This window comes from Tursiops truncatus, chromosome 7, assembly GCF_011762595.2.
Source record: "Tursiops truncatus isolate mTurTru1 chromosome 7, mTurTru1.mat.Y, whole genome shotgun sequence".
NCBI classification, from domain to species: Eukaryota; Metazoa; Chordata; class Mammalia; order Artiodactyla; family Delphinidae; genus Tursiops; species Tursiops truncatus.
Window position 1 is genome coordinate 13,846,848 of NC_047040.1, and position 26,166 is coordinate 13,873,013.

The 26,166-nt window shown below is 42.7% G+C and overlaps 1 protein-coding gene across 1 annotated transcript; it reads left to right on the top strand.

Moving 5' to 3' along the window:
• The first annotated feature begins 303 nt into the window (after positions 1-303).
• On the top strand, positions 304-16,554 carry FAM124B (family with sequence similarity 124 member B). The gene is made up of 2 exons (XM_019923666.3): positions 304-2,284; positions 12,869-16,554. The coding sequence occupies exons 1-2, from the start codon at positions 1,550-1,552 to the stop codon at positions 13,520-13,522; spliced, it is 1,389 nt and encodes a 462-aa protein (XP_019779225.1). The 5' UTR covers positions 304-1,549; the 3' UTR covers positions 13,523-16,554.
• The last annotated feature ends 9,612 nt before the right edge of the window (positions 16,555-26,166 follow it).

Below are 26,166 nucleotides of genomic sequence, written 5' to 3' on the forward strand. Positions count from 1 at the left end.
TATCTGTAATAAACTATATTTATAGGTTTTTCCAATGCAAAGGTATAGGACTTATGAAACGCAAATGATTAGAAGTGTAGGTTAGATTTAGAAAGGAAATCCGAATAGAAATGATTCCCTTCCACGGATAACAATATTTGATGTTAAATTTGGTTCTTTTACTACTCAAGCAATCAACATATATAAAATAAAGTTAGAGTAAACTATATTTTTCATCACAAAAGTGCCTTTTAATTCGTAAAACATCAAGTCACACCATGTTCTACTACAAGCATTAATAAATTGCTTATGTTATGAATTATGTTTAGAAAAATGTGCTTGTCCACATTTTTAGAAGCAGAGCTATCAGAGTAGCAAATGATTTTTAAATGGATATATAGAACACATTAGGGTGAGTGTTATGTTTAGAGCTTGGGTATTCTTTCCGAAGATTATCCAGTTTAAGATTCAACAGCACACACGATCTCTGGGAAATGTGTGTCCTCAACAAGAGCCTGCTTGGATATCCTTTCCTTATACTTAGGAAGAAAAATCCAGTCTGGGACATCCGGGTCCCAGAGAGGCACCTCCTCTGTGGTTCACAGGGACACCACTCAGTTCCTGGGTCCAAATCTTCCCTCGGTCACTTTTTCACTGCAAGATCTTGGCAAGTTACTTAGCTTTTCTGTGCCTCAGTTTCTTCCTCAGTCATTTGGGGATAATAGTCTCTTCATAGATTTGCTGGAGGATTAAACCAGTTTATGTAAAGCTCTGGAACAGTTTATGATGGGCACGTAGTAAATCTTCAATAGACATGAACAATGATTATTATTGACGTTGGAAAGCTCTCACTCTTTCTAAAGGTTTGGCGTGAATCAATGTCTTTTGAGTACACTCAGACTCTGCAGCAGAGCGAAGCATTTTCGGTGAACAGTCAAAATTAGATAAAGTAACTTCTCTTCAATGCCTTGGCATCAACTGTTCAAAAATAAAATAAAAAGACAAAGGGGAAAAATTCCTGGCAAAGAGACAAGTTTTGAGAATTGTTTTAAAGCAGTCATTGTATTCAGGTGGCTTACTATAAACAGGGAGGGAGGTAAGGAGGAAATCAGAGCCCATTGTGGGTCCATAAAATGGTTGTCTTTTCAACTAAACAGATTGCTATCAGCCTCACAGAGCCGACTCATGTTCCTTTTTGCCTGGTCATTTCCTTTACTGAGTGTCTGTAAGAACCACCCACTCCGGTGTTTCTCAGGATTATAGGTTTTTTAGGTCAAACAGAAACCCTGGGAGCTCCCAACGCAGCCCCACACACGCGGTTACATTATGCACCGGCTGGGTGACATCAACCCTGCCGCTGTGGTGTGTCCTGGAAGCTGTTGTGCCTGATTTGCAGAGATTCTCTCAGAGTGTGGCCAGCGGCGACCAGCAGCACAGGGTAAGAGCGCGGCTCTGAAATCCTGAAGCCTTCCTGGTGGGCTGAAGGCTGCACGTGGGAATCCCTCCATTCATTTCAGAAGCTGAACCAGTGGGCCCTGCTCGCGTGCATCCTTTGTCATCCTCGGCCCCCATGATGGACGAGACACGGGAGCCTCCGGCCATGACTGTCCACCTCCTGGCCAACTCCGGGCATGGCTCGCTTCTGCAGCAAACCCTGGACCAGCTCCTGGACTGCATTTGCCCAGAGGTCCGTGTCTTTCTGGTGTCTGAGCGGGTCAGTCCAGTGAAATACTATGACAAATGCCACTCCAAGCGGTCCCGCTTCCCGGGGATGTCTGTTCTGCTCTTCCTGCACGAAAGCCTCGGAGAGGAGCGGCTGTTTCGCGTCCTCGACTCCCTACAGCATTGGCCGTGGCAGTGCTACCCCACCCAGAATGCACAGGGAAGACCGTGCCCCTATATTCTTGCCAATCAGGAATTCTATAGTCTGGACAACCAGATGCCCGTCTGGGGCGTGAGGCAGGTGCACTGCGGCACCGAGATCCTGAGAGTGACGCTCTACTGCAGTTTTGGTAACTACGAGGATGCCATCAGGCTCTACGAGATGATCCTGCAGAGGGAAGCCACCTTGCAGAAGAGCAGCTTCTGTTTCTTCGCGCTCTACTCCACCGAGAGCTTTGCCCTGCAGCTCTCACTGAAGCAGCTGCCCCCTGGAGTGTCGGTGGACCCCAAAGAGGCTTCAGTGTTGCAGTTCAAGGTTCAAGAGATTGGCCAGTTAGTACCTCTTCTGCCCCATCCGTGTGTCCCCATCAGCCACACCCGGTGGCAAACACAGGACTATGATGGCAACAAGATTCTACTTCAGGTATTTCTGTTTGGTCTCTATGATCTTCAGATGCACGTATAACTGTGTGATGTGACATCCAAGAGATGATTTAATGTCGTGGTTCTCAACCTGGGTTGCACACCAAAATCTCTGGGGAGTTTTCAAACGTTCCCATGCCGTGGCTGCACCCCAGCTCAGGTAGATTAGAATCTTGGGGGCGCACTGGCTTGGGTAATTGTTTTAAAAGCTCCTTGGATGTAACGTGGTTGAGAGGCATTGATTTAATAAATCCCTTCCCCTGACAGATAAGGAAGTTCAGACGCTGTGAGCTGGTAACTTGCACAAGTAGTTTTCAGTAGAATCAGGCAGCACCCGACTTCTCAGATTTTCCTTTCATCACGCTACTCAACTATACACAAATACTTTGCCCACTCTTTGGGTCCAGAAATATCATTAGTGCTTTCCATCTGCACCTAAGGAAGCTGAAGCTGTAATTACGGTTGGGGATGTTAAGTATGCCGTCCTATTGACTTAATTGTTAAGCATCTTGCATCACTGTCAAATTGTACCCCCAAAAAAGTTACATAGTTAGAACCCTTCAAAATAAAATCTTAAAATTAAAGCCTTCTCCTGTAGGCATCCTGTTGAAAGCAAGCACAATCGTGACAGCTACCACGCGTCACTTCTTATGAAGGGTTATGCGGCAGTTGAACCTTGCTCCTCAGTAGCTGTGGGATTTGTGAGCCTTGGGTTCTTCATTAGCACAATGAGGGTAATATTAGCATCTTCCTGGAGTACAGGTTGTTATCTCTGCTAAATGACCTGACATTTGTAAAGTGCTTTAGTGCCTAGAATGCAATTTTAGCTGTTATTGTTCATATTATGCCCTAGAGCATGTATTTCACATTGATTGTTTTATTTAGTCCTTCTTACAACATAGGAAGTTTTGCAGAAGGGAAAATTGAGCGGTAGAGGGAATAGTTACTTGCCCAAGACACAAGAGGAAGTGTTTACGTGGCTCGAAAGCCAGGCAGCTAACCACTGCAGTCCAGTGCTGTTGTGCGTGTGTGTGTGTGTGCGTGTGTGTGTGTAAGTGTGTGCAGGCAGGGAGGTGTACGTGATATTCACAGCAAAATTTCTGTCCTTGAGAAATGGTCAGTAACCCTTTTAAGTCCTATTGGATAAAGTAAAAACAGGCTAGAAGATGAATTATCTTTCCTTTTGATTAATTTTGTTGTCATCAGCTTTGAGTTATTAATAAAACATGAGTCATATTGATAGTGTATGTGATGATCTCTAAATTATTTACCTTCTCATTCACGTAAGGTGGACAGGCACGGTTTCTCTTAGATGCCTGTTACATAGCTCACTAATTTCCAAGGCATCTAAAGTTTTTCCTTCAGCCTTAGTTAATCTCCAGAATCTAAACCTCACTGTCAAGCAAAACTTTAAGATGTGTGTGCAGCAGGGGACGCATTTCTGTTTCAAAGGCTAACTGACATTTTAACTTCTGAACCACGGCTTATACAACTTAGTTCCTTTGGAAAGTTAAGTCAAATTTGGGGAGTGAAGAATAGTTTTTTGGATAAAGACGTCAATGAGTTTAGGCTTTTGCCAGCAAAACGGGCGATTATCTTCTGGAAACTTCTGTTTCTGGTGTCCTATAAAAATCCCTGAAGGAAGCATATACAGAGGCTTGGCTCTAATACACTATAAAAGATAATACCTGGTAGCTACTTCACTCCTATAATGGGGTGAATTTTTCCGGATAGAAAACCCAGCCCAAACTTCTGTGGGGGCAGAGGATGGGGGGGGGGCAAATGAACTGGCTTTTGTAAGTAAGTAGCCTCAGTCTTGAGGCTAGGATCTGACTCCCAGCTCTGCCACTTCCTCAGACAGGCCCCTGTGGTCACCAGCTGGCTGCCAGCAGCTCTGAGGACTACCCTTTTGAGTTCCTCACCCTACAATGGGCCAACAAAACTTCTGGACTTCATGTCAGTTGGACCAACTTGGATCCGATTCTCTTCTCTAAATCAATCATTGCATTCTGGGGAATGGGATTGGGTGGATTAGCTTAGTTCTGAGGCAAAGGCTCTACTACCCTGCATCCTGAGATTTTTTGTGGACTCAGACTCTCTGGGTACTCATGGAGGTGGGGGACAAGGGTCCCCAAGGAAGATCAGTGAGGGGACAAATGCTGGGTGGCAAAAATGACTAATGTCCACCAGCGAAAGAAACTAATATCTATTTAAGGGAGAGCTTTAATCACAAGTTAACTTCCCCATGTGTAACCCCTCCAGGATGGATATGTGTGTGAGGTGGGGGGGGAAAGGGGGGGATGCTAGACCCAATGAGGGTGATGGGCAAAGCTTCCCTGAGAGGTGATGCCTGGGCCTGGCTGAGCTGGATGGCCTGGAAGGAAGTAGCTAGATGGGGAAGGGAGGAAAGTGTTCCAAACAGAGGAGATGGCGGGTGACAATGTGTGGAATAGGATTTCCTTAGCAGGCATGTTCAGAAAAGTGCCTGTGGTTCCATGTGGCTGGAGAGAAGGGAGGGGGTCGGGCGGGGGAGGATGGGCAGGTGGGCAGAGGCCACATCATCAGGCACGTGGTCAGCCACTGGAGGTAAGCACCACGAGGACAGGGACCTTTTTCGGTCCACTCTTTTTTTTAAATTTTATTTTATTTACTTTTTTATACAGTAGGTTCTTATTAGTCATCAGTTTTATACACATCAGTGTATACATGTCAATCCCAATCTCCCAATTCATCACCCCCCCACCCCCAACCCCCTGTGGCTTTCCCCCCTTGGTGTCCATACGTTTGTTCTCTACATCTGTGTCTCAACTTCTGCCCTGCAAACTGGTTCATCTGTACCATTTTTCTAGATTCCACATACATGCGTTAATATACAATATTTGTTTTCCTCTTTCTGACTTACTTCACTCTGTATGACAGTCTCTAGATCCACCCACATCTCAACAAATGACCCAATTTTGTTCCTTTTCATGGCTGAGTAATATTCCATTGTATATATGTACCACATCTTTATCCATTCGTCTGTTGATGGACATTTAGGTTGTTTCCATGACCTGGCAATTGTAAATAGTGCTGCAATGAACATTGGGGTGCATGTGTCTTTTTGAATTATGGTTTTCTCTGGGTATATGCCCAGTAGTGGGATTGCTGGGTCATATGGTAACTCTATTTTTACTTTTTTAAGGAACCTCCATACTGTTCTCCATAGTGGCTGTATCAATTTACATTCCCACCAACAGTGTAAGAGGGTTCCCGTTTCTCCACACCCTCTCCAGCATTCGTTATTTGTAGACATTTTAATGATAGCCATTCTGACTGGTGTGAGGTGATACCTCATTGTAGTTTTGATTTGCATTTCTCTAATAATTAGTGATGTTGAGCAGCTTTTCATGTGCATCTTGGCCATTTGTATGTCCTCTTTGGAGAAATGTCTATTTAGGTCTTCTGCCCATTTTTGGATTGGGGTGTTTGTTTCTTTAATATTGAGCTGCATGAGCTGTTTGTATATTCGGTCCACTCTTATACTCCCAGTACCTAGAACAGCATCTGGCACACGGTAGGCAAATCCATTCTAGTGTGAATGAGCAAAAGCTCTGCCAATTAGCTTCTATCTGATTCTGACTGTAATCAGCAGTCACTGACAGAGCCACTGAATGGTACTGACATGTACAATTTGCATTATGAGGATCAAAAAGGAGAGTATACGTGGAGGTGCTTTGTAAAGTAGAAACTGTAGCACAATTATTGTCTGTGTAAGAAGGCTGCTAGCTGTCTCTCCATGTCTTTTCCCACATAACCTCCTGTCAGCGCACACTGTCTGATGCTTCTTAGAGCCTAGGATGTGTATTTTTGATGAGATTGATATTAGGGTACCTAGTAGGTGCTCAGTAAATGAATGAATGTCTGAATACAAAAGCAGGTATGTCAAATGTTTATTCATCCACCAAGTGTTTATTAAATGCATACCTTGGGCTACCCTATTCTCCACTTGGCAGTTTTCATTCTGCTGTCTCAGTCCTTAGTGGATACATCTTTGGTTTGGTGTCTGACATAAATTTGGGGAAATTCTCAGTCATTATTGTTTCAAACATTTCTTCTATTCCATTCTCTTTCTCATTATTTGTCTACCACTCCTGTTTTAGTTGTCCCATAGTCTTTAGATAGTCTGTTCTGGGTTTTTTTTTTCAGGCTTTTTTTTTCTCTCTGCTTTTCTTTTTCAAGGATTCTATTGCTACGTCCTCTAGCTCAGAGATTCTTTCCTCAGCTGTGTTTAGTCTGCAAATAAGCCCATCAAAAGCATTCTTTATTTCTGTTACAGTGTTGTTGTTGTTGTTGTTTTATCTTTTTGCTTCTTCTTTTAGGATTTCCATCTCTCTTTTCACATTGCCATCTGCTCTTGCATGCCGTTTACTTTATCCATTAGAGTCCTTAGCATATTTATCAGAGTTGTTTTAAATTACAGGTCTGATAATTACAACATCCTTGCCATGTCTGCTTCTGATACTTGCTCTGTCTCTTCAAATTGTGCTTTTTACCTTTTGTAATGCCTTGTAAATTTTTCTTGATAGCCAGGCATGATGTAGCAGGTATAGGAACTGCTGCAAATAAGCCTTTATTAATGTGGTAGTAAGGAGTCGGGGGAGGGGAAGCATTCTATAATTAGGTCTCCGTCTTAGTGAGTCTATGCCTTGAACTGTGAATTTTGCAAGTGTTTAATTTTTTTTTTTCCCTCCTTGCTTAGGTGGGTGAGAATGGCTAGAGTGGGCTGGAGTTGAGTACTTCCCTTCTCTCACATGGAAGGCTAGAGAAAGCTGGAGTTGGGTATTTCTCTTCACCCAGGTCAGTTAGGCTCTGATAATACGCCAGCATGTTAGGCTCTGGTTAACTAGTTTCCCCTGAGAGAAGGACTTGTAAGAACAGAGTGCTCTGGAGTATTTAAAAATGGTCCCTTTTCACCTAGAGATTCTCATACTAAGTGAAGTAAGTCAGAGAAAGACAGATATCATATGACATCACTTTTATATGTGGAATCTAAAAAAGATGATACATATGAACTTACTTACAAAACAGAAACAGACTCACAGACACAGAAGAACTTACGGTTACCAAAGGGGAAGAGGAGGGGAGAGGGATAAATTAGGGGTTTAGGATTAGCAGATACAAACTACTATCTCTAAAATAGATAAACAACAAGGACGTACTGTATAGCACAGGGAACTATATTCAATATCTTGTTATAAACTATAATGGAAAAGAATCTGAAAAAGACCTGAATCACTTTGCTGTACACCAGAAAGTAACAGAACATTGTAAGTCAACTATACTTCAATAAAAAAAAGGTTCCTTTTCTCCTTCTCTTTCCGGAAGCACAAGGGGATTTTTCTGTGATATTTATTGTGAGAGTCTAGTCATGCTCCTGGAGGTAAATCTCACAAAATTGGGGGGGGGGCTCCCCCGGGACTGGGTCCCCTGGAGTTTTTAACTCTCAGAGTTGTCCACACTAAGCCTCTAGCTATTTGCCAATTACGGTTCAGGTTTTCCTCGCCCCGTCCTGGTTCCTGCAGTGGTTTCCACTTTGGATCCTCTTTTCCGGGAAGCCATGACTCCCTGCATTCATTCGTATGTCTCTCCAATCTTGGGGGCTGCTGTTTGCCCTGTGTCCCCACCTCTCATGCAGATGCTAGAAGAGTTGTTGCTCTCTCTAAGGCCACCGGTGCCTGAGGTCAGGGTCAGCAGTATTGACAAATGCTGACCACTCCTTGCTTGAAAGTTTCTCCTCTGTGAGCTTCCATAATTTGGATCTTCTAATTAAAGGAGTTATCCTATCTCTCTATCACTTGGACATTTTTTTTCAAAGTTTCAACTCTTTTTGCCCCTAAATCAGGTTTCCTCAACCTCGGCACTATTGACATTTTGGACTAGATAATTCTTTGCCGTGGGGGAGATGTCTTACGCATTACGGGATATTTAGTGCATCCTCAGTGCTACCATTAGATGTCAGAACTGACTCCACTTCCCTGCAGTTGTGACAACAGGAAATGTCTCCAGACATTATCAAATGCCCTCTGGGGGGTGAAATTTCCCCCAGTTGAGAACCACTGTCCTAAGTTTAAGGTTTCCCTAAGATTAAGGAATAAAGCCCATTCTGGGCATTTAGTTGTCCTCTTTCTTCAACTTACTCCTGTATTTTCATCTCCTCTATCTCTTGAGCTTTTGGCTTTTTCAGCTCCCTGTAAGACCATTTAAACATAACGTCTCCTCATCTCAAATTCAGTCCAAACAAAACCAAAGTCATCCTCTGCAGCCCTGCCCCCAATTTCTCCAGCTCTGGTCACCCTCCCATTTGCACAGGTTTTGAAATATGTCGTTTTTAAAGCCTCTCTTTTTGGAAGACCTACATTCAGGCAGCCCCCCCCCCCCCAAAACTGTTCAAGTTTCCCTTTGGAGCCATTTCTTTTTTTCTCTTTCCTTCCTTAAACCCACCTGACTTCAAATGTGCATTGTTCTGACAACATTCTAACTCTTCACTCTGGCTCCAGGCATCTGCTTGATCCTGCACACGAGTGTTGAATACATTTTTTTTTTTTTTTTTTTTTTTTTTTTTGCGGTACGCGGGCCTCTCACTATCGTGGCCTCTCCCATTGCGGAGCACAGGCTCCGGACGCGCAGGCTCAGCGGCCATGGCTCACGCGTCCAGCCGCTCCGTGGCATGTGGGATCTTCCCGGACCGGGGCACGAACCCGCGTCCCCTGCATCGGCAGGCGGACTCTCAACCACTGAGCCACCAGGGAAGCCCTGTTGAATACATTTTTAAATGATGGCTGGATTTATGTTCCTTGTCAGCTCAATAGCAAAAGTTAGCAAATAAAATTAAAACTCACTTGTCCGAATTTCAAGGCTCTTCATAATCAGGCCCCCCCGAATGTTTCCTTTGCTGCCTCCTTCTCTGGTTATTCCAGCCTTCTTTCCAGACCTCTAGGCTCACTCCCGCACCCATGTATTTTTTTTTTGTCGTAAAATATACATAACATAAAAATGTATCACTTTAACCATTTTGAGTGTAGAATTCAGTGCCTAATGGTACTTAATAGTACATTTACACTGTACTTCATCATCACCACTATCTATTTCCAGAACATTTTCAAGGTTCATCTATGTTGTAGCATGTGTTAGAATTTCCTTCTTTTACAGGCTGAATAATATTGCATTTTATGGATATCTGCCTTTATATACGGCCTGAGCTGTTCCTTGTCCAGAGATGTCTTTCTCTTCGTCTTCATTTGTCTCTCCTTTAAGACCCTGTGCAAGCACCACCTCCTCTGTGAAATCCGCTATAAGTGCATTCTTAACTGGAACATTTTACACCGAAACTTCGTAACACACAACTGATTATAGATTTCCTCATTCTTGTACCATATAATTTGGGACTTTATGACTCGCCATCTCTTTTCGGTATTTTATTGTAAATGTTTATGTCTGGTAGAGTACCAGACAGCTGCTTCTGAACCATTTGTTGATTGATTAACTGTCTGTTGTCAGGAAATAAGTTTCTCTTCAGAAAAGTAAATATTCCAGAAGCTAGTTTGGCAAAAGCAAACATATATTTCTCTTCATTTTATCAACAGACCTTTAGCTAAGATCATCTTGATGTTCTTTATTAGCCATTTCAAATAAAAGAAGATAGTCTCTCGTGAAGTGAGTAATTCATTTGCTTCTTCTGTAGCATTTCTGGGTTCCTTTCTCATTTCTGAGTCTCTCAGAGGCACTCATTCAGACTCTATTTCTCCCGCTTTGTTTCTCTCCTCATTTCCTCCCCATTCTTCATACCCCACACAGACACACACACACACACACACACACACACACACACACACACACTTCCAACCCTACACGCCCGCTCTCACTCAATGCTTTGCTTTATGCTGCCCTGAAGGAATCCTTGTAAGCATGGCTCAGAGGTTGCTGCTGCTATAGGATGGTGGGTTAACATCATTGGTTTTGGTTAATAAATTAAAATAAGTACCTTTCAAAAGATCAGTTAATTGGAAGAGACTAGATTCAACTCTTAAGTAAGCAAGTTTGGCATTGTTTTGGGGTTTCTTATTATCTATATAATTTGTTCCCATGCAATCTTTTTTTTTTTTCAGTGTAGGAGAAATCCTCTTTTGCTATCTCTTGGAATCACTTTTAGCAAAAGACAATATTATTTTCCCTTCATGATGTCAGTCTGCCCCTTAACAGCTTAATCATGTTTCAGTGATGTGTATTCTCTTATTTCTCAAGTGTTTAGAGCCAAATGAATGACCAATGATCTTCCTGTTCATCAAGATAATTACTAATGTTCCCTGAAACTCGAAAACACCTACCTCTCAATTTGTAACATTTTACAAATATTTCTTAGAAAGATGGGCTCTAAATGATCAGAATTCCTACAAATGCATTTCAACTGCTTTTTTGGCAAGAGGAGCGTTATTCTCTCTCGAGATTTATCTCAACCACTTGACATTATGTTTCTCCTGGAAATTCTTCACTCCAACTGCACACGCCTGCATTTCTACATTAATAATCTTGTGTTTTCTTTTGCCATATCATCTAAGGACTTCTCTTAAGAAAGGAAAAGTTGATATTCTCTCTCTTAAAAGACTGCAGAAAGGGCCATCCACAGGATGAATGTCCTGTGGCAGTTTCTTAGTAAGACTTTGTAGCTACCTAATGGCTAATAATTAGGGGCCATACATTTCTATATGCAAATAATGTATAGTTTGTTAGGCATTAAGCTTTATTTATTTATCCAACAGACATCTAGTGATTACTTACCACGTGTTAGGCATTGTGCTAGGTACTGGAGATACAATGGTGAAGAAGGTGTGTACAATCCCGGAACTTCCAGCTGGCAAAGTCTAGAAGAAGATATAGAGAAGTGAGCAAACAGGTGCAAAATAGTGTGGTAACTACTATGATATGGAAACTACAGGCTGCCAGGACAGCTAGTAATAATATTTGTGATGATGATAATAGCCAACTTATGTTTAGCACTACTATTTCCAGGCCCTGTTATCATTTAATCTGTTCAACAACCCTTTGACATTGGTACTTATTATGATCTCCTTTTATAGATGAGGAAACTGAGGCACAGAAAAATTAGGTAACTTGTCTAACGTCTCACAACTAATTAGTGGCAGAGCCAATATTTAGGGGTACCTAACTCAGATTCAGTGACATAGAGAAGGCTTCTAAGAGGAGATGATGTGTAAGCTTGAAGTTAACAACAGGTATGAAGGGTCAGAGGTGACATATCCCAGACAAAGGAAATAATATACACAAACACTGGCATTAAGAAAGAGCAAATCATGTCCACAGAATTGAACAGATTTCAATTTTGGCAAGTGGAAGAGGTGGCGAATTAGGCTGGAGTAAGAAGGGACAGACTGTGAAGGTGTGGGAGCCCATACTAAACGGCTTAGATTTTTTTCTTAAGAAGAGTAGGAAGCCACTTGAAGTAGGACGGTGACATGATCAAAACTGTTTTCAAAGCTCCTCTGGTAGTGGAGTGGAGAATGCATTAGAGGGAGGCAAGGGCATCCATGGGGTGTCCCTTCGATGGCTGTTGCAGTAATTCAGACTAGAGATGATGACAGCCTGCCTAGGGTTAATGGCAGTGGACATGGAGAGACGGGAGGATCTGAGAGATCTTTGGGAGAAAGAGTCCATGGGAATGCGTGACATGAGGGATAGAGAAAGGAAAATGATGCTCTTGCTTGGTGACTGTGGGGCAAACGATGCCAGGTTCTAAGACAGGGAAAAGAGTAAGCAGAACAGATTTAGGGTGAGAAGGGGGATGAGTTCAATTTGGGACATGTTGACTTTTAGGACCTTGTGCCTGGAAGACAGTTGGATAGGTAAGTATGAAGCTTAAGAGACAGATCTGAACTATAATTAGACTTTCAGAAGCCTTCATCATTTAGATAATAATTGAAGGCAGGGGATTCAACGAGGTTGGCTGGGAGAGTGTGTACAATGAAAAAAGAAGATGGCCGCTTAGCGCTGAAGAACTACCTCCTGTCGCAAATTGACAGGGAAGGAGGCTCCTTCAGTGGACCCTGAGAAGGGGTGATGGAAAGGAAGGAGAAAATCCGGAAGAACGTGTTGACATAGAAGGTTAAGGAGAAGAAGTCTTCATATGTAAAGGAGAAAGGTCAGTCTTGTAAAATTCTACCAGAGCTCAAGTAAAAATTAATGAGAAGGAGACTCCTCTAGATAGGATAGTCTAATATCAACCCTGAGCGATTTCTGAATATGGCACTAGCCAGGCCGGTTTCCATTTCCAGAAGAAAAAGACCTCATTGGATAAAAAAAAAAAAAAAAAAAGGTAGAATATAATGTCAAATGACCGTCCAGGAGGCAAAGGTGGCAGCTCATCCCTTTGAAGGATTGTACTTGTCGCTGTTATTCAATTCAACTGACTTTATTGAAAGTCTGCTATGGGCACAGCATGGCAGAAGGCTGAATAGGACGTAGTCTGTTCTTGACACTTGGTTAATGGAAAACATCGGTTACACCTGTTCCTCTTCTCCTTGTCCCATAGGTCCAGTTGAATCCAGGACTTGGTGTTAGGAATGGTGAGCTTGCCTTTCTGAATGGCACCTCGGGAGCTGACACGCTCCCCCAGGGCTCCAGGCTGACCCCTGTCTCTGCGATTAGGACCCTAGAGCCGAGAAGCCGAAGGAGCCGGGGCAGGAGGTTCAAGGTAGGGTCGGTGGAGCGGCCTGAGCCTGGTGGGCGGACAGCGTCAGACAGCGCTAGTGGCACTCCGTGGAAAAGCCCTGGCCGCTCAGCCCAGCCCAGCAGCCCAGCTACGGACTCCCAGCTGCCTCTGCCTTCTCTCCACCTCGAACCTGGGGCCAGAATAGAGGTCCTCAGACGGGAAAACAGCTTTGAGAAGCAAGAGGCAGAGACGAATGTTGACACAGGATTCACCGTGGTCAGCTCTGGACCCAGGCAATCTTTTCTGAGCAGATTTCCAAGGGATCTTTGGACCCACCAGCCATCATCCTGCTTGTCAACCTCTTCCTTAGGGGCAGCTGCTTCCAAAAACAACAGAATCTTTAAGGAAAGCGTTCATCCTCTGTCACTTGCTGACCAAAGGGACCTTTGTTCCAGGACGATAATCTCAAAATGTACCCTTCCTCTGCCAGTCCAGGGTGAAGAAAAAGATACAGAAGAAGAATTCTTTATATAGCATAAAACAACTGTGGTTTTCTAAAACACAAAATCAAATAGAATGTTCTAGAAATGGAGCACTGACCCAGAATCAGCCTGTTTCTTGTTCATCTGAGGGGCTCTAAATGCTAGCCATGCACAGATCTGTATCACTTTTATTTCAAATGTTCAAAGTCTAGCAGTGCTGGTGAGTGGTTGTTTATTTGCCGTCATGGTCATAAGGGAACACAGCCAACACACAGGGAAAAAGCCCAATGCCTCACGTCCTTGGAGACACACTAACACAGCTGGGTGTGTTGAGTTCAGTACCTATCAGGATAATTGCATTATATGCAAATAAGTCGGATGTGTTATGCAATGCTGATTAGAGTCTGTAATTTGGTTTTAACTTTTACTTGCATTGCATTGTTCATCCCCCTGGGCAGCATGGGCTATTTATTCTTTAGTGTTTTTTAGTTTTTACGTGACCTCATTTGGTAACTAGGCCCTGTTCACCACTCACCTCTAGTGACTTCTGCCTTTAAAGTTGTTTGCATCTGGAATGAGTTAACATGCAAAGTGTTTTGAACATTACAAACATTTCTCTTTTTCTCCTGTTTAATGAGCAGCAACCCTGGAAACCAAAAAAATCAAGTTAAAAACGAAAGCTAGGCTCTAGGGGGTTTTCCGACTCCTCCATTTCTTGTTTGTTGCCGCGCTACCCCAGTGGGGCCCATGGTTCATATAATTAAGCAGAGAGGAGTGGAATGTGATTGGATGATTTGAGATCTCCACTGAGTGTGGCAGGAAGATTGCATTGGTTGGGTCACTGGAGCAGGACTTGGGTTTTTTTGGCCATGTTCAAATTCCCGAATTCCTTTGCAGTACTCATTCATTTATTCATTCATTTATATGTCCATTCGTGCAACACAGTGTACAAATACTTACCTTTGAATAAGACATTGGTATATGGTACACATATGTTCTGTGGCCATCAAACCCAAAACTTATTTATGGTTTCACTGTATCACAACTCCATTCTATCAGTTCTTAAGAACAGGTGGAAGTTCAAACTTATTTCTCTGGGAAACTTTTCCACAGCTGATTACCACACTTGCTGCACGGGCTGTGGTAAGAATTCACAGCCTGTGGATGGAGATTGGGCATATTATGAATTGCAATTATAATCATAATGGACGAATTCTTAGTTGCTCATATGATGTATTATTTGGTTGGGGCTATACACACATTTTTTAAAAATCTGAGGGCTGTGTGTTTCAGTTAATTTACAAGGTTATTTGACTCCAAGAACTCCATTTTCCAGAACAGATGTTATGTGACTATAAGTGCTGATTTAGCCGGGTCTTTTGGAGACCCCATACTGAGTAGACCTAATTGGAGAGAAGGATGAGTTCAGGCTTAAGCATGAATCTCATGGCAGCGAGACTGGACTGAGTTTGTGTGCTCTGTCCCCCTAGAAGAGTAGAAATGGAAGAGAGCTGCAAATGGATGAAGACAAGACTTCTAAACGGATTTCTGTCCTTATACTATCAGTATATTCTTATCCCCATGTTCTTTCTTTCCCTCAGATTAAAGTTAGATCTTAGAATGTGGAATGAAGAACTTACTTTTGGTATGGTTTTCTATAATAAGAGTTAAAAAAAATGAAAGTCTTATTTAAGTTGAATTATTGAGCTGCTTTGAAAAGCACAGCAGGCGGTTTTGAAGTTTCTTTCTGACTTTTTTGAGGTTATCTAATTCCTTTAACATAATACATAGGTAGGAATATAAGTACATGGAAAGCATAAAGAATAGTGAGGAATTTGAATGAGTAACTTACAAAATTGACTTGTAAAGTAAGACTGAACTCTTTTTTTTTTTTTTTTTGTCTTTTTGCGGTATGCGGGCCTCTCACTGCTGTGGCCTCTCCCGTTGCGGAGCACAGGCTCCGGACGCGCAGGCCCAGCGGCCATGGCTCACGGGCCCAGCTGCTCCGCGGCATGTGGGATCTTCCCGGATCGGGGCACGAACCCCCGTCCCCTGCATCGGCAGGCGGACTCTCAACCACTGCGCCAGCAGGGAAACCCTAGACTGTACTTTTAAAATGTACTCTATTGTATCCTCCTACTCACTATAGGAATCCAATTTACAGCATGATGGGATGGAAATGCCAGTGGGCTATGTGACAGAGGCCCAGATTTTGGTCTCAGTTTAAAATTTACTATTTATATGTGAACTTAAACTCTTTGATCTTCTGTTGCCTTATCTTCTGTACTAAGGTTGTTAGGAAAATCAAGATTATGCATATGAAAGCATTTGGATACTCTTAAACACTGTAAATATATAAGATATTATAATCACAAATGGTCCTTCCGACCCACATTTTTAAAATGTCTTAACAACAAAGGATTTTTTTTGAATCAACTTTTAGTGAAAGCAACGCTACAATTAAAAAAAAGAAATCCAACTCTCTAAGAGTTTTACTATGTGTGTCATTTATGTTTACACATCTAGGAGGAAAATTATGGATAGAAAGGATCAAATATATCCTAAAGTTCAAAAGAGATTTTATATATAACAGGGACAAACTTATGAACTAGTTTAATCCAAATTATCCAGACTCTTTACTTACTTATACTGTATTTTTAAAAATATATTTATTCTATTTTATTTATTTATTGTTTCTGTCTGTGTAGGGTCTTCATTGCTGTGTGTGGGCATTTATCTGGTTGTGGTGAGCGGGGGATACTCTTCATTGTGGTTCGTGGGCTTCTCATTGTGGTGGCTTCTCTTGTTGTGGAGCACGGATTCTAGGCATGCGGGCTTCAGTAGTTGTGGCACGTGGGCTCAGTAGTTGTGGCGCCTGGGCTTAGCCGCTCTGTGGCATGCGGGATCTTCCCGGACCAGGGATTGAACCCGTGTCTTCTGCACTGACAGGCGGATTCTCAACCACTCTACCACCAGGGAAGCCCTATACTGTATATTTTGAAATGTAAAATGTATCACAAGTGACTCCTGATGGTCAGATAATTTAATATTTTTATAGGTATATTAAAACTAAGTTGCATTACAGTTGTTTGGCTATTTTTAACCTTAATATTAGTTCACATTTTTTGCAAGCATTATTTGGATATTGCTAAGCATTAATAGAAATGGCAACATTTAGAAACTTGCAAATGTGTTTGTCTCTTAGCGGAGGTAGAGCAGGGGATTTGCAGGCTGACAGGGAAGGAGAGGGACACACCTTGATTTACAAAGGGAAGTGGCACAGGTGCCTCAGCTATACCCCATCTGCCCTCAGCTCTGATGGCGTTACCGAGTCCAAGCTTGTACTGCTCACTTCATGAAAGGCCAAGAAATTGAGAGACGAGTTGTTGGGGCAAAGAATAGCAACTTTATTCAGAAAGCCAGCACACTGAGATGATGGTGGACAGGTGTCCCAAAGAACCATCTTGCTGTTTTTTTGTTTTTTTTTTTTTTTTTGGTGGTACACGGGCCTCTCACTGTTGTGGCCTCTCCCGTTGCGGAGCACAGGCTCCGGACGCACAGGCTCAGTGGCCATGGCTCACGGGCCTAGCCACTCCGCGGCATGTGGGATCTTCCCAGACCGGGGCATGAGCCCGTTCCCCTGCATCAGCAGGCGGACTCTCAACCACTGCGCCACCAGGAAAGCCCCTTGCTGGGGTTCTGCATGCTAGTTTCTTTTATAGAACAAAGCAGGGTGGGGTGAGAAGGTAAAGTAAAAAAGGTGATAAGTTGTTGCAAATATTTCCTGGTTCCGGCCCGACTTGGGAGGGGAGGTGTTAATTTCTTCCTTCCTGCAGCCATTCATAGGTTAGCCTGGTCAGGATGTTTCCTGTGAACTGAACAGAGGTATTTTAGTTTAATATTCAGGCATGAGAGACAGGGTTCCCAGAGACGGGCCATTATGTATACTTAAGCTATAGGTAATATCCCTTTATAGTGATTAAGTTGTAGCAAAAGCAATAGAATACAAAGGTTAAGGTAAAAGAAACAGATCTAACATGGCGTGAGATTTGTTCTTCCCTATTACAATGGGATTTTGTGGTGGTGACGTTGGTCTTTCCACCGCTCTACCAACAATGCAGTTACGCATGGGAGGTGCTGATAGCACAGAGAGGGATGGAGGCAAGAGTGGGAGGAGGTGAGAACCCCTTCCTTCCCTCCCAGAGAAAGACGGAGAAAGGGGAAGATGAGAGGAGAGAGCAGAATGGGGCCATGAGCACACACCCATTTTCTGTTGATTGGAAACTCCTAAGTTTCATCTCCTCGCTATAAAACTTAGAAATTCCTGGGATAACTTAACCCTGGCTGCCTTTCTTGAGTCTTCTCCAAGCCAGAGTGTGTGGGCTTTTCCTCCCTTTTTTCTCTTCCTTTTTTCGCCATTCCCCTCCGTTTTCATTCCTTTTTCTTTTCTCTTCTTTCCTTCTTTTCTCTTCCTTCTCTCTCTTCCTCTGTGTGTGTGAATTTGATACTCTCTTCGTTCTTCAATTTGTTTAAAATACTTTGTCTAAAATACTTTGTCTTTGCAGCATCTCCCAAGATTCCTCAAGGGGTTGACCTGTAGCTGCAACTTCTGACGGGCCCCCTTGGCTAAGCTCTGAGAGAATCAGAAAGAAGATTTGTTCCTTCTCTGAGGAAATTCTCGCTACATTCCAATTCATTGTTGGGGTTCTGCTCTGGGACTGCTCAACCCACATCACTTAGAAATGAGCTGGTCTCTCTTCCCCACAGCTCTCTCCTTCCTTTCACACCTGTCCAACCTTTCTCTGAGGTTTGAGATGTTTCCTGAGCATTTCTTACAATTAGCAATTTAAAATATTGTCTGTAATTTGTGATAGGAAAACAAAAGGAGCTTATGGCTCCAGAGAGCACATAATTAGGATTTATGTTATTAAGAACTCAAGCCTGCTAAACTTCATTTCAAACACATCATTAAAAAAGTCTAGTTATTCCAGAGAATCCTTCTGAGCTACCGAAGACGTAACTAGGTCTCTGCTTAGCACGCGCAATGCATTCTATTTGCAGATTCCATTTTTGCCAGAGATGATTCTGAGGTGTTTCTTTTAAGAACAGTAATTGTAAAGAAGGACAATAATACCAAATCTGAGTTGATGATGGCTGACCTGAGAACCCCCTTCCTAGGTGGGCGTTTCTTACTTAAGTATTTCCATCTTTACACCAATCCTGTGAGGTCGGTGCTACAACGACCCCCATTGTACAGATGAGAAAACTGAGGCACAGAGAGGTCGAGAGCCTAATCAGGAATGGCACAATAACTAAGCGGCTCAGTTAGGATTAGAATCTGGGCTGTCAGGCTGGCATCTACACCCTTAATCATGCTACTGTCCTGCTCCCCGAAGGGCGTGCAAGAAGGGAGACCTCCACTTCCACACGGTGCCACCCTACCTCCACACCTTGTGCCCCAACAACTGGCATGCCACCCAGGTTTCCCTGTTGCTCCTCTAGCATGCCCCAGACCTGCCCTGGTGGGCCCCTTTTTGTCCTTTAGTTCTCAAATTAAGTCCACTGTCAGGAGGGACTTGACTGGATGGCGTCCTGTTAAAGCAGCCCAGGCACCAGTCCCTGTTGCAGTCCTAGGACCAGAGTAGGTGCCTTTACACGTGTATTGTTCAATGAATGCACAGCAAGGGTTGGGAACACCTATGAGGCTTCCATTCTCTAGAAGCCAGAGACAGGGATTGTCTTAGTCTTCTGGGGCTGCCACAGACTGTGTGGCTTAAACAACAGACATTTACTTCTCACAGCTCTGGAGGCTGGGAAGCCCAAGATCAAGGTGCCAACATGGCCCATTTCTGGTGAGAGCTCTCTTTCCGTCTTGCACCAGCACTTTTTCTCTGTGTCCTCTTGTGGCGCCCAGAGATAAAGGGAGAGAACTCTCTCATGTCTCCGATTTTTTAAAAATTGAGGTATAATTGACATATAACACTATATTAGTTTCAGGTATACAGCATAATGATTCCATATTTGTACGTATTGCAGAATGATCACCACAATAAGTCTAGTTAAATTCTGTCACCACACAGTTTTTTTCTTGTGATGAGGACTTTTAAGATTCACTCTCAACACCTTTCATATATGCAATATAGTATTATTAACTATAGACATCCTGCTGTACAAAACATCGCCTCGACTTATTTCTCATGTCTCTTATAAGGGCACTAATCCCATTCATGAGGCCTTCACCCTCATGACCTAATTACCTGCCAAAGTCCCCACCTCCACAGTGGGGATTAGAGCTTCTGCATTCGAATTTGGGAGGACACATCCATTCCATAATAGAGATAAACCATTTCCTTCCTGCCTAGGTCCTAGGGCCATGTTGACTCCGGGGCGGCCCCTCTTCACCAGCATTTCCTCCATTTATCAGGTGTGTACTTTCCCTCCTTTATCTGTTGACTGCAGACCTATGACAATTGACAGAACCTCCCTCCTTATCTCCCCTGGTCCTCTTTAGTGTATATGCATCCCTGTACCTTTCCTTCATTGTTGGTGCTGCTGTGCTCTATCAAAGGTTTGGCTTCCTCCGTCCATTCCACAAATGTGTCCTGTGTGCTAAACCCCAGGGAAGTGGACCCTCAGATACCCCACACCTTCTGCCTTCAACTCTGGGAGCTTGTCCAGACTCCCTGCACCTCGGCCAGTGAGCCTCACTTCCAAAGGAGCAGGTTTTATCTTCAAGGAAGTAGCCACACTGGACAGTCACAGCAAAAATGACACTTATGTTCTCACCACGAGGGCTGTTTGAATTCCCATGGGCAGACAGTCAGAGCAAAAATGACACTGTTGCTCTCACCACGAGGGGTGTTTGAATTCCCATGGGCGTGGACTGTGGTTGAGGCAACCTAACATCTATTATAAGTCACAGTCCTTTTTATATCCCTTTCACAGTTTAGCATTTGCATCTTGGAATTTTCTCTTGCTTTGTGCCATGGTCTGAATCACGAAACTAAGCGTGACTGAATTTCAGCAGGACGTTTTTAGTGGGGTGTGTAAACATCGATACTTACCTTGTTTTTCACCCATCATTAGTCTGTCACTAGAGGGCACTGTTGTGACACTATCCAATGACTGCGGGGGCGTCTCCAAGCTTTTCCCCTTTGCTTCAGCCGGAGAGAGCACAAAGTATTACAGATATTTAAAAATTAATTTCTGTTCAGGAAATTTCCCCATAGGAGTATCAGCAGGAGGCAGAGCCCACCTGAAATACTTTCCATCCGCGCGTCCCCTCGTGATGTTGTCACTAGGCCAATCAGGTGTTCTCTCCTAGAGAGTCTTGATGTGGAAAAACTCCTTTAGGGTCGGGGGAGGCGGCAGCAGCAGTCCCAGGGAGAAGTGACGTCAGTCTTTGGCTTTGGAGCCCTTACCCCACATTGGTCCAGGGGCCTGCTTTTGGTTGTGATTCATCCTCCTTTTGTTCTTTTGTATCTTCTGAGCCAGTTCTCCAGCCTTCTGATCAATCCGTTCTCAGCTCGCATCGACTACAATCAGTTCTGTTCTTGCACCAAATAACTGAGATTGATACAGAGTGAAACACTGATCGGGGTTCGGGCCAAGAACAAAATTGGGGCACATTGTAAGGGAATTGCATTTTCAAAGGGATAAACAAAGATGTTAAAAACCGGTCGTTTGGGGGTTCAGTGTCTCTTTGAAGTTCCCCTGGCTTTGATTCTTTTCCTTTTGGATTGCTTCTTTCTTCTCCCTCACGGCCAGACAGTGAGAAGACCCGCCCCCTACCCTTTAGCAGGCAAAGAAGGACTGGACGCAGAGTGGGTGCAGGGTCCGTTCTGAGAAGTAGGTCTGCCTCTAGACTTTTGTCCAGGGAAGATGGAAAGAACCCTATGTGCTACATGTGGTCTGGCCTAGGTCACCAGGACAGGGCCTCAACCTAGAGCCCTTTCATTTACAAGCAAGAGAGACTGAGAACTAATTTAAACAAAAGGGGCAAAGAAGGAAAGCTACAGCGTCATTTAACTGAAAGCCTGCATCAGGTAACCACAGCCCCAGCGTCACATTCCACCAGCCGCGCCCCCTAGTGGAGACAGGAAGTCTTTTCTCAGAGTTCCAGAGAAAATTCTCTGATTGGCCTGGCCTGAGTCACATGTCTATTCCTGGACCAATCACTGTGCCCAGATGATGGGGTTCTCTGATTGGTGACACTGTGGTTGTGTCTGTTTGTGTGAATGAGATTTGGAGGGACACAGGGAGGGAGTCAGACCCACTTGAACAAAATGTGGGTCCACACAAGAAAGGGACTTTTTATTAATCAGAAAAAGTGAGAAGAGATATTGGCTGGCAACGGAAGCAGAGGTCCACTCCTGGCCACAACTGTAGCTGGTAACCAAGGAAGAGCACCTTCTGCATCGTACTTGTGAGGGGGACCCTGGATGCAGCTCCTGGTCTCCTCTTCCTTGCAAATAGCATAGTTTTTGACAGCATGAGACCTTCCAGTATCCGGCCTCCATCAGCCCATGTTGTTTTCTTTAAAAGCTGTATTAGTTTTCTAGAGTTGTTGTAACAAATACACTGTAAACGTCATGGTGCAAAACAACAGAAGGTATTCCCTCACAGCTCTGGAGGCCAGGTGTCAGAAATCAAGGTGCTGGTGGGGCTACACTCCCTCTGGAGGCCCAGGTGGAGAATCCTTCTCTGCCTCTTCCAGCTTCTCCAGGCGTTCCTTGGCTGCATTTGCAAAACTCTGATCTCTCACTCCATTTCCAAAGTCACCTTCTTCTCTTCTTATATCTCTGTCTCTTACAGTGACACTTGGTATTGGATTTAGGTCATCCGCCCCCAATAATTCAGGATGATTTTATTTCAAGATCTTTAACTTAATTACATCTGCAAAGTCCCTTTTTCCAAATAAGGTCACATTTACAGGTTCTGGGAGTTAGGAGAGGGGCATAACTTTTGGGAGGCCACCATTCAACCCACTATAGACCCTTATAATTATATGGTTTATAATTTTCTGGTTTAGTTATTTATTTGTATTGCCTGTTACTCTCCCTTAACCCACCCTACTCTGTCTCTATCTCTCCCTCTCCCTCTCTCTCTCTCTCACACACACACACACACACACAAATAAAACCTCCATCAGAGTTAGAACCTGCCTGTCACCTTTATAACTGTATTTATAAGGCCTAAAACAGTGCCAGAACCAGAGAAGACACTCAGTGAGTGTTTGTTGATTGAATAAAGGAATGAAAGAATTGATTTCCTTGGATTGTGTGCCATTAGCACGGCATCAGTGTAGTTAGTGAGCTCCTAACTCACTGCATTAGTGTTGGGTTACGTATGGGTCTCGGTCCCCCATTTTATTTTATTTTATTAATATTTTTTAACATCTTTATTGGAGTATGATTGATTTACAATGGTGTGTGAGTTTCTGCTTTATAACCAAGTGAATCAGTTATACATATACATATGTCCCCATATCTCTTCCCTCTTGTGCCTCCCTCCCTCCCACCCTCCCTATCCCACCCTTCTAGGTTCGGTCCCCCATTTTTTTTTTTTTTTACATCTTTATTGGAGTATAATTGCTTTACAATGGTGTGTTAGTTTCTGCTCTATAACAAAGTGAATCAGCTATACATATGCATATGTTCGCATATGTTCCCATATCTCTTCCCTCTTGCGTCTCCCTCCCTCCCATCCTCCCTATCCCACCCCTCTAGGTGGTCACAAAGCACCGAGTTGATTTCCCTGTGCTACGCGGCTGCTTCCCACCTGCTATCTATTTTACATTTGGTAGTGTATATATGTCCATGCCACTCTCTCACTTTGTCACAGCTTACCCTTCCCCCTCCCCATATCCTCAAGTCCATTCTCTAGTAGGTCTGTGTCTTTATTCCTGTCTTACCTCTAGGTTATTCATGACATTTTTTTTTTCTTAGATTCCATATATATGTGTTAGCATACGGTATTTGTCTTCTCTTTCTGACTTACTTCACTCTGTATGACAGACTCTAGGTCCATCCACCTCACTACAAATAACTCAATTTCGTTTCTTTTTATGGCTGAGTAATATTCCATTGTATATATGTCCCACATCTTCTTTATCCATTCATACGATGATGGACACTTAGGTTGTTTCCATCTCTGGGCTATTGTAAATAGAGCTGCAATGAACATTTTGGTACATGACTCTTTTTGAATTATGGTTTTCTCAGGATATATGCCCAGTAGTGGGATTGCTGGGTCATATGGTAGTTCTATTTGTAGTTTTTTAAGGAACCTCCATACTGTTCTCCATAGTGGCTGTACCAATTCACATTCCCACCAGCAGTGCAAGAGTGTTCCCTTTTCTCCACACCCTCTCCAGCATTTATTGTTTCTAGATTTTTTGATGATGGCCATTCTGACCGGTGTGAGATGATATCTCATTGTAGGTTTGATTTGCATTTCTCTAATGATTAATGATGTTGAGCATTCTTTCATGTGTTTGTTGGCAATCTGTATACCTTCTTTGGAGAAATGTCTATTGAGGTCTTCTGCCCATTTTTGGATTGGGTTGTTTGTTTTTTTGTTATTGAGCTGCATGAGCTGCTTGTAAATTTTGGAGATTAATCTTTTGTCAGTTGCGTCATTTGCAAAAATTTTCTCCCATTATGAGGGTTGTACTTTGATCTTGTTTATGGTTTCCTTTGCTGTGCAAAAGCTTTTAAGTTTCATTAGGTTCCATTTGTTTATTTTTGTTTTTATTTCCATTTCTCTAGGAGGTGGGTCAAAAAGGATCTTGCTGTGATTTATGTCATAGAGTGTTCTGCCTATGTTTGATAGTTTCTGGCCTTATATTTAGGTCTCTAATCCATTTTGGGCTTATTTTTGTGTACAGTGTTAGGGAGTGTTCTAATCTCATACTTTTACATGTTCCTGTCCAGTTTTCCCAGCACCACTCATTGAAGAGGCTGTCCTTTCTCCACTGTACATTCCTGCCTCCTTTATCAAAGATAAGGTGACCATATGTGCATTGGTTTATATCTGGGCTTTCTATCCTGTTCCATTGATCTATCTTTCTGTTTTTGTGCCAGTACCATACTGTCTTGATTACTATAGCTTTGTAGTATAGTCTGAAGTCAGGGAGCCTGATTCCTCCAGCTCCGTTTTTTGTTCTCAAGATTGCTTTGGCTATTCGGGGTCTTTTGTGTTTCCATACAAATTGTGAAGTTTTTTGTTCTAGTTCTGTGAAAAATGCCAGTGGTACTTTGATAGAGATTGCATTGAATCTTTAGATTCTTTGGGTAGTATAGTCATCTTCACAATGCTGTTTCTTCCAATCCAAGAACATCGTATATCTCTCCATCTGTTTGTGTCATCTTTCTTTGATTTCTTTCATCAGTGTCTTATAATTTTCTGAGTACAGGTCTTTTACCTCCTTAGGTAGGTTTATTTCTAGGTATTTTATTCTCTTTGTTGCAAAGGTGAATGGGATTGTTTCCTTAATTTCTCTTTCTGATCTTTCATTGTTATTATCTAGGAATGCAAGAGATTTCTGTGCGTTAATTCTGTGTCCTGCAAGTTTACCAGATTCATTGATTAGCTCTAGTAGTTTTCTGGTGGCATCTTTTGGATGATCTATATATAATGTCATGTAATCTGCAAACACTGACAGTTTTACTTCTTCTTTTCCAGTTTGTATTCCTTTTATTTCTGTGTCTTCTCTGATTGCCGTGGCTAAAACTTCCAAAACTATCTGAATAATAGTGGTGAGAGTGGCATCCTTGTCTTGTTCCTGATCTTAGAGGACATGCTTTCAGTTTTTCACCATTGAGGACGATGTTTGCTGTGGGTTTGTCATATATGGTCTTTATTATGTTGAGGTAGGTTCCCTCTATGCCCACTTTCTGGAGAGTTTTTATCATAAATCAGTGTTGAATTTTGTCAAAAGCTTTCTCTGCATCTATTGAGATGACCATATGGTATTTCTCCTTCAATTTGTTAATATGGTGTATCACATTGATTGATTTGCATACATTGAAGAATCCTTGCATCCCTGGGATAAATCTCACTTGATCATGGTGTATGATCCTTTTAATGTGCTGTTGGCTTCTGTTTGCTAGTATTTTATTGAGGACTTTTGCATCTATATTCATCAGTGATATTCATCATCTGTAATTTTCTTTTTTTTTGTTGTATCTCAGTCTGGTTTTGGTATCAGGGTGATGGTGGCCTCGTAGAATGAGTTTGGGAGTGTTCCTCCCTCTGCAATTTTTTGGAAGAGTTTGAGAAGGATGGGTGTTGGCTCTTCTCTAAATGTTTGATAGAATTCACATGTGAAGCCATCCGTCCTGGACTTTTGTTTGCTGGAAGATTTTTCATCACAGTTTCAATTTCAGTGCTTGTGATTGGTCTATTCATATTTTCTATTTCTTCCTTGTTCAGTCTTGGAAGCTTATACCCTTCTAAGAATTTGTCCATTTCTTCCAGCTTGTCCATTTTATTAGCATAGAGTTGCTTCTAGTAGTCTTTTATGTTGCTTTGTTTTTCTGTGGTGTCCATTGTAACTTCTTTTTCATTTCTCATTTTATTGATTTGAGTCCTCTCCGTCTTTTTCTTGATGAGTCTGGCTAATGGTTTATCACTTTGTTTATCTTCTCAAAGAGACAGCTTTTAGTTTTATTGATCTTTGCCATTGTTGTCTTT